This window comes from Pleurodeles waltl, chromosome 1_1 (genome assembly GCF_031143425.1).
Source record: "Pleurodeles waltl isolate 20211129_DDA chromosome 1_1, aPleWal1.hap1.20221129, whole genome shotgun sequence".
Classification (NCBI taxonomy): Eukaryota; Metazoa; Chordata; class Amphibia; order Caudata; family Salamandridae; genus Pleurodeles; species Pleurodeles waltl.
In genome coordinates, this window is record NC_090436.1 from 318,959,802 (window position 1) to 318,973,112 (window position 13,311).

The window sequence follows — 13,311 nt, forward strand, 5'->3', positions numbered from 1 at the left end:
CTGCGGGTAGATCTCATCAATCACTACTTCACTTGACTGTAAGTATGTAATGTTATGTGATCACTGTGACTGTATGGGGAACTGTAGGGGTCAGAATGTGTTGAAAAGGGTGTCACTATTTTCAGGAGACAGGGCATCTCATGCTATGCATCATACAGCCACGGTTTGCTGGATAAGTCAGACTTGAAAATGTGACTCTCTTGTTGATATTCTTTGTTTGGGTCAGTCACATTTTCAGTGGATCAACATACATTTTATATTAGGTTTGAGTCATACACATGCCTTTACCTGTCTAAATTCCTTGTATGTCATTCTTTCCTCCAGCTGCCTTCACCATGCCATCCTTATGTGGGCATTTGGGAGTCGTGTCACTGGCAGGTTGCGGTTGCTGGTCTGATATGTGAAGTGGACATGGATTGATCCAGGTAATGTTGGTCACACATTTTGGGTGTATGAGACCTATGCCCAAGCTGCCTGGACAGTGGGTGGGCAGGAATCTGAGATACACAATAGACTTGTTAGCTGTGGTGTGTTGGTCCAGTGGTCTCATGTGTGTGATCATGTGGCCTTGTAACGTCATCCCGTGCAATCCATGCCTTCTACCTTTACATTGTGTTGACGTTGATCCTGTATGATCTGTTAGTGATTTACAATGTGTTTCCTCATTGCAGGCCAGTGTGCCAGTGTCACACCACTGACACAGGTTTGTGACATTCCACTGGATGCTTGCTCATTCTGATGGGAAGGACCTGGGCTCATGGTATGTTGTACTGCCCTCTGTCTGTGCCATGCCGTATGTTAAATTGGCAGACCTGATTTTGGTATATGTTGTGTGATAAGGGTCCAACTGGTGACAAAATCCAACACTATGTTAGCTTAATCTACGGGATAAGGTCTGACAAAGCCCTTTCTTCTGTGGTCTGGGGGGCGGTACATTTGGGATCTGGCCTGATTCAAAATAGCTAAGGCATTATTGGTTATGACTGTCCAGATGTGCAATGCAGTACAATAAACAGTTTGATGTGACCATCCACTTGTGACATTGTGTTGCAGGTCATCCTCAGCATGACACTACCTAAGACAACTCCCTCCATTCATTACCTTCTTGTGTCTTACTCAAGTGCTTCACATGTGATTAGCATTCTACATTTCAGACAGTTAAAAAAAGAGAGGTAGTAGGCAGTGTTTTAGTGATGGCTGTGTTTATTTACATTACTACAGAAAATCAGTAGTGATACTGGAATAGAACAAAAAGAGTTAAGGTGAAGGGATCAGTCATGGTGGATGCAATCAATAGAGTAGAGGTCACAACATTTGAAGTCCAAAGTCCAGGGTCCTAGTAGTATGGAAAATGGAGCATGGTTAAGAAACAGTCAACAGAGTGAATCTGTGGGACACAAAAGAGTGACATCAGGAAGTGGTCACTTGCTGGCAGTGGTTGGTATCTTGCCATCCACACCTCCAGAATGCTTGACTGAATGTCCCCGCTTGCAGGGGGTGGGTCTGTGACTACAGAGGCAGGGTTATCTGAGGCAGGTGCTTCCCGTGGCAGGATCTCCCTTCCACTGGCTGGCACCGATGAAGTTCCTGGTGTTGATGCGCCAAAGGAAGGGGTGGGATGTTGTTGTCGATCCCTGCTCAGGGTAGTGTTGATGCCCCTCAGCACCCCTGTTAGGAAGGCCATTTTGGTATTGTGGGCCTCCCACTGTTCAGCCAATTCCCAAGGGAATTCCCTCTGTAGCGCCTTGATTTCTCTGAGTTGTAGTACGTGGCCCATCATGCCTTGGGTATGTTGGTGGGCTCCCAAGACCTGGCTTATGGTATCCTGGCCACGGGTATCACCAGCAGCCTCTTGCACTATGCCATACCAACCCTCCCACGCACCCTACTCCCATGTGCCTGCACCCTTGGCACAGCCTGCCCCCTTCCACTGGTGCTAGGTCCTTCATTGACAGAGTTGACTGGCTGTGACTCAAGAACCTGGACTGGGGTGCACAAGATGTTGGTGACTGTCCTGGGGACATAGGTTTGGGGGCGACTGGTTGCCTGCGATGTATAGGCCATGGGGCTGGGAGGAGTCGATGTGGTCAAGCTGAGGCTGACCGGTGTCATCTGACCAGGTTGCCCGGATGGTCAGGACAGTCCTCAATGTCCAACGGTCCAGGACTGGTGTCCTAACCGAGGGCTTCATCCACAGGGGTAGTGGCAGTCTCCTCTAGTGTCTGTAATTGTAGTGGCAGCTCAACCTGTTGATGTGAGGGAGACAATGTTAGTGGTTTTATTGGGACATCTACCTCCAATAATTGAGAGTAATATTGGGCTAGGGCCATGCTCACATTGCATCTGCTGAATTCCCCTATGTGACAGCTATGCATCTTCTCATTTGTAATAACCTGACATACCAACATACCAATTCCAGTTCAGTGGCCTACCCTCATATTGTCTGGAATTATTAGTTGCTGGAGGGATGGTAATGTACTCATATCTTGCCTGCAGTGCAGGCAGGACTGTGGTTGGGCAGGATGTTGTCTGAGTCATCTTGCAACCTAGTTGTCTATCATGCAGGCATTGGCAGAACATTAGATAAAAAGTGATAGTTGTCATCTTGTGGTCACTGCATTGTGGATGTAACTAGTGCCAATGCCATACTGTACGGCTGACACATCTTGGGGCCTTAGATCTGTCTTAGATGTTTTTCCAGACATTTTGAGCTGTCTTCTGGGTGTGGCCACATCAAAGGGTGTATCATGACCTGTATCCATGTCCCTCCCAGGTGTGTCAAGTTCATTAGTGGGTTCACGGACAGTGGCACAATGTCATATGGACACTGGCCGGGCCCTCCTGGGATTCATAGTGATGTTACACACATCACAACTCACTGTTCACGTTATATGTCCTCGATGTGAGTAGAAGTCCATAAAAAGTATACCTGCAAGGTTTTCTGAACATATGCAGGGTGGGCTGGGTCATTGGATTGGGCAGTTAGGGCCTCTTGGCCTTAGCAGTCATGTGACTCCCTGTACTAAATGCAGTCGTTCAATGTGACTCACCCAGGTGTGTGCACCTCATATGTGTATTCCCAGAAAAAGGTATTTTGGCAGGTGTACAGTGGATTGTTGCTTGGAGTGAGAGTAAGGGATCCTCCTATGAGTTCTAGTCATCTCTCTCCCTTCATCACACACACTGTAAAGTTGTCCTCCTATCAGGTGAGTACAGTTCAATAGGTGATTAGAGGAAGAAGGGTGTTTTATGTTAGGGTATAATGGTTGGCGGGGGCAGTTACACTAGTATTGCCTCCTGGCCTTGGCATTCCTGTCAGTGCCTGACCTACTCACACACACTGTACAGTTGTCCCTCTTTCAGGGGAGTACTGTTCATGAGGAAATAACAGGAGAAGGTAATTTTGAGTGTGGTACAATGTTCTGGTTTTGGTATTGGTAGAACAGTGTCTGGTGGGAATTGTGGTGCTATCATTCCCTGTGCTACACACAGCATACAGAGATGTGGTTACCTCAGGTGAGTCAAGTTCCCATATAAGATGGGAGAGAGTATTTTTTTGACAGATGGTGAATGGGCTGGTGAGTGGATTGACAATGAAAGTGGGCAAAGGTGATCGGTGAGCATGCATGACAATATATTTGTGTGCCATTTTTGTTTTTGTTACTCACCCGGCTCGACTCCCCCAGGTATTCCTGTCAAGCCCTCAGGGTGCATGATGGCCAAGGTCTTTTCCTCCCATGATGTGAGCTGTAGGGGAGGAGGTGGGGGACCACTGCCGATCTTCAGGACCGCAAGCTGGTGCCTGGATGCCATGGAACGGACCTTGCCCCTGAGGTTGTTCCACCTCTTCCTGATGTGAGCGGGGAGCTGCCTATGGAATTCGCTCTATCTACAATCCTTTGCCACATTTCCATTTTCCTCGCAATAGTAGTTTGTTGGACTTGGGCTCCAAATAATTGTGGATCTACTCTCATGAATCATCCACCACGACTCTTAACTCATCATCTGTGAAACGGGGATATTTCTTGGGTGACATGGTGGTGATGGAAGAAAAACGAGTAGGTACTGGATGCTAAACAGGCGACGGGAAGTGCTTAGTGTGGGTAGGTGCAGCTAGATGTGATGGGGGGTGTTGAGGATGTGGGATATGTGGTTTTGATAGTTGGAGGGGTGCCTAATCTATGGTCCGGAATATCTTTTTTTTGTGCTGTGTTGTTAGGTTTGGCTGTGGGAGTTGCAAAGTATTTTGGTGTGTTGGGTGTGTGAATGTGTATCAACTGTGGTGTTTTCAAATCCATCCAATGTGATGTAGTATATTACTGTGGTGACAGCCAACTGCTGCAGTTCAGACCGCCACTAGAGGACCACCATGGCAGGACTGCCACTGCATTTTTTGACTTGTAATAGGTTCCGTGGTTTGTTGACAGGCTGCCTGTGCTGGGGGTTGGACCACCTATTTCCCACCCTCTAGAGTCCTGGCGTATCGATTTTTTGGCTGGGTTTTGGCGGTGCTGGCTTTGTAACCTGTATTACAGTGGTCTGGGTGACTGCCAACGTGGTGGTCTTTTGACGGCCGCCACTATGGGGGTCTGGCGGTCTGACCGCCAAAGTCGTAATCAGGCCCAATGTCTCTCACATAAACATACTCTCACTGGCAAGCATGCACACAACATACATTTAAAAGCAATTTTACTTACCCTCAGCTACTAAGGAGGGTAAGTAAGAACTACAGACCCATCTTTCTGCTCCCTTTTCCAGCCGAGTTAACGGAGAAGGTGTCAACCAACAACTCACTGAATTCTTCAAGACACACCGCATCCTAGATCCACCCCAATCAGGATTCAGAAGCAACCACAGCACTGAAACATCACTCTTAGCAGCCACTGATGGACCGCAGAGGCACAGCTGCACTCATCCTCCTTGACCTCTGCATTTGGCACTGTCTCCAACTTCCTCCTCTGCAACAGACTACATGACACTGGCATCCAAGACAAAGCCCTGGATTGGATCAGGTCCTTCCTCATAGTGTCAGACTACTGTTATTCACGTCAGAACCCAAAGACACTTGCTGGGGAGTGCCCCAAGGATCTTCACTCAGCCCGACGCTTTTCAACATCTACATGTCCTGCTTGCCAAGATCACCAAACAACATGGACTAAACATAGTCTCCTACACTGACGACACCCAACTGGGACCTTGACCCCCTCCCTATCCAAGGTCTCTGCTAAGGCCAAGAGAAATTTCCACAATGGGGTGAGAGCAGTAGCCACCTGGATGGAGGCCAGCTGCCTCAAGCTCAACTCAGACAAGACAGAGATCTCCGTAATCAGCTCCACCCCTTATGCCTGGAATAAATCCTTGTGCCTCGCCACTCTGGGAACTGTCCCCGCACCCACAGACCACGAGCGCAACCTGGTCATTATCCGGGACTCCTCCCTATCTCTTAGACCTACCAGCCTTAGGGTAGTCATCCCCCAACTTTTTGCCTACCTCCCTCCCCTTTTCTGACATTGTTTTTGCTGATTTTAAGACACTGCACTCTTTACCACTGCTAACCAGTGCTAAAGTGCAAATACTCTCTCTCACTTAAACATGGTAACATTGGTACACACCCAATTGGCATATTTGATTTACTTATAAGTCCCTAGTAAAGTGCACTACATGTGCTCAGGGCCTGTAAATTAAATGCTACTAGTGGGCCTGCAGCACTGATTGTGCCACCCACCAATGTAGCCCTTTAACCATGTCTCAGGCCTGCCATTGCAAGGCCTGGGTGTGCAGTTTCACTGCCACTTCGACTGACATCTAAAAGTACTTGCCAAGCCTTAAACTCACCTTTTTCTACATATACGTCACCCCTAAGGTAGGCGCTAGGTAACCCATAGGGCAGGGTGCTATGCAAGTAAAAGGCAGGACATATTCACATGTGTTTTATATGTCCTGGTAGTGAAACATTCCTAAATTCGTTTTCCACTACTGTGAGGCCGCTCATTTCATAGATTAGCATTAGGTCTGCCCTCACATACGTTTTGAGTGGTAGATTCTGATCTGAAAGGGGTAACCAGGTCATATTCAGTGTGGCCAGAATGGTAACAGAAAACCGTGTTTTTTGGTGAGGTTGGATTTTAAATGACTATTTTAGAAATGCCACTTTTAGAAGGTGAGTATTTCTCTGTACTTAAAAACCATCTGTGTCTTACAGCCTGTCTCCAATCAACGTCTGGGCTTGGTTTGTTGACAGCTCCTTTGTGCATTTCACCCAGGCAACCACAAACATAGGACACTCAGTCATACCTTCACTCATCTGCATACTCAATGGGTCTTCCTGGGCTGGAAGGGTGGAGGACCTGATACTCACATGTCAAAGGCTAGTGGCCTGCTCTCACACAATGGACTGCCAAACCCCCTACAGGGACCCTGGCTGACAGTATTGCACTGAAAGGGGAAATTGTGCACTTCAAAATCACTCTTTGAAGTCTCCCCCACTTCAAAGTCATTTTTAGGTACATAAACTGTGTCTCTGACCCCCCAACTCAGACACTTCTGGATTTACACCTGCACCCTGTCAGGAGGAACTGCCTGGCTGCCCAAAGGACTCATCTGGACTGCTTTGCTGAGGACTGCTGCCCTGCTGTTGCCCCACTGCTCTGCTGGCCTCTGACTTTGCAGATAAGGACGCTACCTTCCCCCAAAAGTGCACTCCAAGGGCTTGGATTGAGCTTGCCTCCTGTTTTCTGAAGTCTCAAGGCCAAAAAGACTTAGGCCCTCATTACAACCCTGGCGGTCGGTGATAAAGCGGCAGTAACACCGCCAATGGGCCGGCAGTAAAAACAATTGATTCATGACCACGGCAGAAACCGCCAACACATACATCCACTTTAGCACACCGACCGCCACGGCGGTAGCAACAAACACCGCAGCGGTAACCGCCAACAGCCAGGCGGAAGACAGTGTACCGCCCACAGCATTACAACAGGCCCATCCGCCACCTTTTCCGGGGCGGTACCAACGTAATCAAAAGCACAGCGGAAACAGTACACTGAAGGGAAACGACTCACCTCTCGACATTCAAGGAAGAACCGCGACGCCATGGAGCCCGAGCAGCACTTTTTTCCAATGCTGGTGTACCTTCTCATACACCAGGAACACGAACGCCGGCGAAGACGACCACGGTGAGTACTGCACCTAGCACACAAGGGAGGGAGGGAGTGTGGAAAACGAGAGTGACACACACATGCAACATGCAACACCCCCAACACCATACACACAAACAGATGCAACAACATTACATATACACCCCGCAACCCTCAGGAATAACGCAAGGACAAAAGTAATGGATTAAAATGAGTGTAATAGTACAGTTTTAGATAAATACGTCGTTAAACAATAAACAGTATGTACATATATACAAAAGGAGGGACAATGCCCACTCCAAAATGTCCGTGGCCCATGGGGCCGTAACACATAGGCCAAGGCCACAGTTGACTCCTGCCTCAATACGGAGAGAACACTGCAAGGGCATCAGGTCAAAAAAACACAGGCCCTGAGGGGGACAGGGAATGGGGGGCACCTCAGCCGGAAGATGGTACAACACTACTGGCCTGGAGGGGGCTCCATGCCCACTGCTTGGTCCTGGGGTGTGCAAAGCCACATTCTCTCAAGTTGGTGGTTTGCCCACTGCTTGGTCCTGGGGAGTGCAAAGCCACAGTCTCTCAAGTGGGTGGCTTCTCCACGGGTTCTGGAGGGGACTTTGTGCCCTGTGTGCTTCATCCTGCCAAGGAGGAGGGTGAGTGGATGCCTTCTTCCACTGGTTCTGGAGGGGGCTTTGTGCCCAGTGTGCTTCATCCTGCCAAGGAGGGGGTGAGTGGATGCCTTCTTCCACTGGTTCTGGAGGGGGCTTTGTGCCCAGTGTGCTTCATCCTGCCAAGGAAGGGGTGAGTGGATGCCTTCTTCCACTGGTTCTGGAGGGGGCTGTGTGCCCAGTGTGCTTCATCCTGGAAGGGGCAAGGTCACAGTCTCTCACCTGGGTGTCACACCGACAGGTGTTGCAGGATCCAGGATGCACTGCAGCCCATGTAGTCACTACTACACACTGCTCGCTGGCGGTGACGGCTGCTTAGTGGATGGCTGATGCGCTGCAGGTGGTGGTGCTGTCAGTGGTGGTGGTAGGCTCCAGCCCTTCAGCTGCAGCCTCGGACGGCTGACCACTAGGGATGCTGCTGCTGGCAGTAGTGCTGCTGGCGGCGGTGCAGGTGGCAGTGCTTGCCGCAGTGCAGGTAGCGGTGCTGGCCACAGTGGTGATAAGCTTCAGCCCTTCACCTGCAGCCTCGGAGCGCTGTAGTGCCATGGCTGGTGTTGTGTGACCCTTCCTGCCCTTGGCAGATGGTGGTGCCTCCTTTCTTCTGCCTGCTGGTATTGTTTTCTTACCCTTGCTGGCTGGTGGTGCCTCCTTCCCCTTGCTGGCTGATGGTGCCTCCTTCCCCTTGCTGGCTGGTGTCCCCTTCTTGACCTTGCTATGTGGCGGACCCTTCTTGGCCTTGGCAGGTGGTGCTGGCACACTGGCTGTGCTAACGGGTGCCTCCTTGGAGCCTCTCACACCTGCAGTAGCTGCAGAAACCACAGTGGCCATGGACTGGGTGGCTGAGGTGCTGGGCTCGGTTCTGGCCACCCTGGCCCAAAGTGAAGGACGGGGGAGGGGTAGGTAATAGGTCAATGGTGGTGAGGAAAATCTTCTTAGGGACACTGGTGCGGGAAGAGGGTCGGACCCTTCGCCTGTCAGACCTGCAGCTTCACCTGCCCCCAAGCCGCCAAGCACCACGCCAGAACCACATACAACCACCTCAGCTGCATCCTCCTCAACACATGTTCCGTCGAACTCTTGGACCTACTCACCGCATCGTCCCCAGACGTCGTCTTCCTCACCGAAACCTAGATGAATCCCTCCTTGGAACCAGACATCGACATAGTCATCTCTGAACGTTATAAGATCACCCGCAGAGACCGCACCAACAGACTGGGAGGAGGAATCATCATAGTCCACAAGAACACCATCAGAATCTCAACTGACACCAATGACACCCTCGATGCCGCCGAACACCTACACTTTCAGATTCACATCAATGCCAACACCACCCTCAGAGGAACCCTAGTCTACAGGCCCCCAGGCCCCCAATCATAGGTCAGTGACTCCATCGCCGACATAATCAGCACCCAGGCCCTTGCCACTACAGACTAAATTCTCCTCAGCAACTCCACCACTCTGATCGACAACCTCGCTAACTTTGGTCTCAAACAACTGGTCACGACACCCACCCATTCCGCTGGCCACCTGCTCGACCCCGTCTTCTCCACCAGCAGCCACGTCACCTTCAGCCATACCACTGAACTCCACTGGACCGACCACTGCTGCGTCCACTTCACCTTCCAGAAACCCGCCACTCACCACTGCCCACAACAGATTCCCCGCCGCAGCTTGAACAAGATCTCAGATCTCAGAAGATCTCAGAAGACCAGCTGATCTCCACCCTCGCCCGGCCCCGCCACAGCCGCCCTCAACCTCAGACATTGGCTAGACAACTGCACCTACACCCTTGTTCGGCTCAGGAAATCCTCCAACAACCGCACCAGCACTAAGGCTATCTGGTTCACCGCCGACCTTCATCCCTCTAAGCGGAAGTGTAGGAAAATCGAGAAGAAGTGGCACCATGAACCAACAGAGAGCAACCACCCCGCCTTCAAGACAGCCATCCGCAAGCACCACCAGCTCATCTGAACCACCAAAAGATCCTGCTACAAAGATCGCATCGACAACAACGCCCATTTCAGCAAAGAGCTCTTCAGCATCGTCAAAGAACTCACCAACCCCAGGTCATGCTCCATCGACCCCCCTCCATTGCAAGACCTCTGCGACTCCCTTGCCACCTTTTTCCATCACTAGATCACGGAAATCCACGACAGCTTCAACTCCTTGCCCCCCACTACCACCACGGCCACTACCAACCCCAACGCACCCAGCCACACCAACCTCTTGCTCTCCTGGACCCACATCAACGACGAGGACAACATCAAAACCATGAGCACCATCCACTCCGGATCTCCCTCCGATCCCTGCCCCCACCATGTCTTCAACAAAGTGAGCCCCATCATCGCCCCCCAACTCCGTATGATCATCAATAGCTCCTTCAAGACCGCCACCTTCCCGGAGAGCTGGAAGCATGTTGAAGTCAACGCCCTGCTCAAGAAACCCAAAGCGGAACCCAAAGACCTCAAGAATTACCGACCCATCTCCCTCATCCCCTTCCTGGCGAAGGTCATCGAGAAGATCATCAACAGCCAACTGACCCGCTTCCTGGAGGACAACACCACGCTGGACATCTCCGAATCCAGATTCAGTAGGAACCACAGCACCGAGACCGCCCTCATTGTTGCAACTGACAACATCAGGACCATGCTCGACAAAGGCGAAACCGCGGCCCTCATTGTCCTGGCCTTCTCTGCTGCTTTTGACACGTCTACCACCACATCCTCTGCGCTCGCCTCTACGATGCTGGGATCAACCACAAGGCCCTGGACTGGATCATATCCTTCCTCTCCGGCAGAACTGAGAGGGTCCGCCTCCCGCCCTTCCTGTTGGAAGCCACCAAAACCATCTGCGGCGTTCCCCAAGGGTCTTCTCTCAGCCCAACTCTTTTTAACATCTACATTGCACCACTAGCCAACATCGTCCGATCCCACAACCCCAACATCGTCTCCTACGCCGACGACACCCAGCTGATTATCTCACTCACCAAGGACCCCGCAACCGCCAAAACCAACCTCCATGACGGATTACACGCCATCGCCAACTGGATGGAGAAGAGCCACCTCCAACTTAACTCAGACAAAACAAGATCCTCATCCTCGGCTCCAACCGCTCCACATGGGACGACTTCTGGTGGCCAACCACCCTAGGATCCGCACCAACACCCACAACCCATGCAAACAACCTAGGTTTTATCCTAGACTCATCGCTCACCGGGACCTAACAGTCCACGCCGTCTCATCCTCCTGCTTCAACACCCTCCGCAAGATCTTCAGATGGATCCCCACCGAAACCAGAAGGACGGTCACTCAGGCCCTCGTCAGCAGCAGACTGGACTACGGCAACGCGTTCTACGCAGGAACCACAGCCAAGTTCCAGAGGAAACTACAACGTAAACAGAACAACTCTGCACGCCTCATTCTTAACATTCCAAGCCGTGACCACATCTCAGCCCACCTCAGAGACCTTCAATGACTTCCCGTCACCAAGACGATCACCTTCAAACTCCTCATCCAAGCTCGCAAAGCTCTTCACAACACGGGCCCGACCTACCTCAACGAGTGACTCACCTTCTACACTCCAACCCCCCAACTCCGCTCCGCCAACCTTGCCCCTGCATCCATCGAACTACAGCCGGGCAGCAGATTCTTCTCCCACCTCGCCGCCAAGACCTGGAACACTCTTCCCGCCCGCCCACCTACGACATACCCAGGACCTCCTGACCTTCAGGAAACTCCTCAAGACCTGGTTATTTGAGCAGTACCAGTCCTTCCCAACCCCCCTTTCAGCGCCTTGAGACCCTAGTGGGTGAGTAGTGCGCTTTACAAATGTTTGATTGATTGATTGATTGAAGGTTTGAGAGTGGAGGAAGAGGTAGTGGTTGTAGGAGGTGTCAGTCTGCTGTGTTTGGGTGCAGGTGCATGGGCTGGATGCTGTTGTGAGGTGGATGGCTGTTGGGTGTCTGTGTGCTTGCATTTGTGTACTTTGGGAGGAGGGGTCACAGACACAGTGGGAGAGGACACAAGGGACGTGTACATGGATGTGGGGGTGGTGACTGCCAGTGAGGGGCGTGTAGTGATAGGGGTGCTAATGATGGAGATAGTGGATGAGGATGTAGTGCATGCAGGTGTGAGTGGAGACGCTACTGGGAGGGAGGTAGACAACGAGGAGGAGGGGGACACAGTGGAGGCAGTGAATGTTGGTGTGTTTGTATGTGGATGGTGCTTGTGTGCGTGCCTGTGAGATGAAGTGTGGTGCTTGTGTTTGCCTGAGCCACTTCTGTGTGTTGATTTGGGTGAATGCTGGTATGAAGGTGTGCTTGGGATAGGCCGGGGATGAGGGGATTGGGACTGGGTAGAGGAAGTTGGAGGGGAAGGCTGGAGACAGGGACAATGGCTGCTATCAGTGAGTGAGTTGGCCAGAGCCTGGAATGCTCTCTGTTGGGCCACCACACCAGAGTGAATTCCCTCCAGGTATGCATGTGTTTGTTGCAAATGCCCTGGTAGACCCTGGATGGCATTCAGTATGGTTGACTGCCCAACAGAGAGGAATCTCAGGAGGTCAATAACCTTCTCACTGAGGACAGCAGGGCTGACTGGGGCAGGGCTTGAGGTGTCTGGGGTGAAGGAGATGTCCCCACTCCTGGGTGAGCGGGCACAGGAAACACACTGAGGGGCTGCTGGGAGGGCGGTGCTGGTATGGGGGTGACAGATGTACCTGTAGTTGAGGTGGGCACAGAGGTGTCCGCCACCGCCAGGGAGCTTCCATCGGAGGAGGAGTCGCTGTCGGTACTGTCCCCTCCTGTCTCCGTCGTGGTGCTCCCCTCGCCCTCCGTCCCACTGGTGCCCTCACCGTCAGTGGATTTGCCCTCCAGGCCCATGTAGGATGCAGCTCCCTCCTGCTCTGGTGCCAGTGCCTCTAATCCTCTGCCAGATTATGCTAATGCACACAAGAACAGGGTGACAAAACAAAAAGAGGGGGGAGAGACAGAGGATACACTTGGTCAATGCCAGCAACAACACTACTGTTGGCGTACACAACTCACAGGGAAGAGCCCTGTGCACTAGGCCATGCACTACCAGTTACAATGCTAGTCACCAGCCCATGGGGTATAATGCCTAACGCTATTAGCTGCACACCTGAAACCCACAGGACCCTGCCCAGTAGTAGATGCCCACCAACATTATTGTGGTTGAAGTGCATCTGAGCTTGCCCATCATGGAACCTACCCTGCCATGTTTGCCCTGGCCTAGGGGCACCCCAGCCCACATCCCCCACCCAGGTAACACCTTAACGTGCGTAAAGTCAAGAATCTGAATCTGTACTCACCCCCTTGTGTCTGCTGTGATGCCTTCAAGCGCCCATCCAACTCCGGATAGGCCACCATCAGGATGCGGAACATCAGGGGGGTCAGGGTACGACGGGCACCCCTTCCTCGTTGGGAGGCCAGCTCCAGCTGGGCCTCCGCTGTCTTTCTTGCCCAGCAGTGCACGTCCTCCCACTGTTTGCGG

The 13,311-nt window shown here is 51.8% G+C and overlaps 1 protein-coding gene across 1 annotated transcript in view; it reads right to left on the bottom strand.

Annotated features, from left to right (window-relative positions):
- The window catches only part of LOC138296151 (uncharacterized), a 102,322-nt gene extending 91,873 nt beyond the window's left edge, over positions 1 to 10,449 (bottom strand). The window contains exon 1 of the mRNA XM_069235069.1: positions 10,342 to 10,449. Coding sequence (XP_069091170.1) covers positions 10,342 to 10,449 — 108 coding nt within the window. The remainder of the gene's footprint in view (positions 1 to 10,341) is intronic.
- Between the last annotated feature and the right edge of the window lie 2,862 nt (positions 10,450 to 13,311).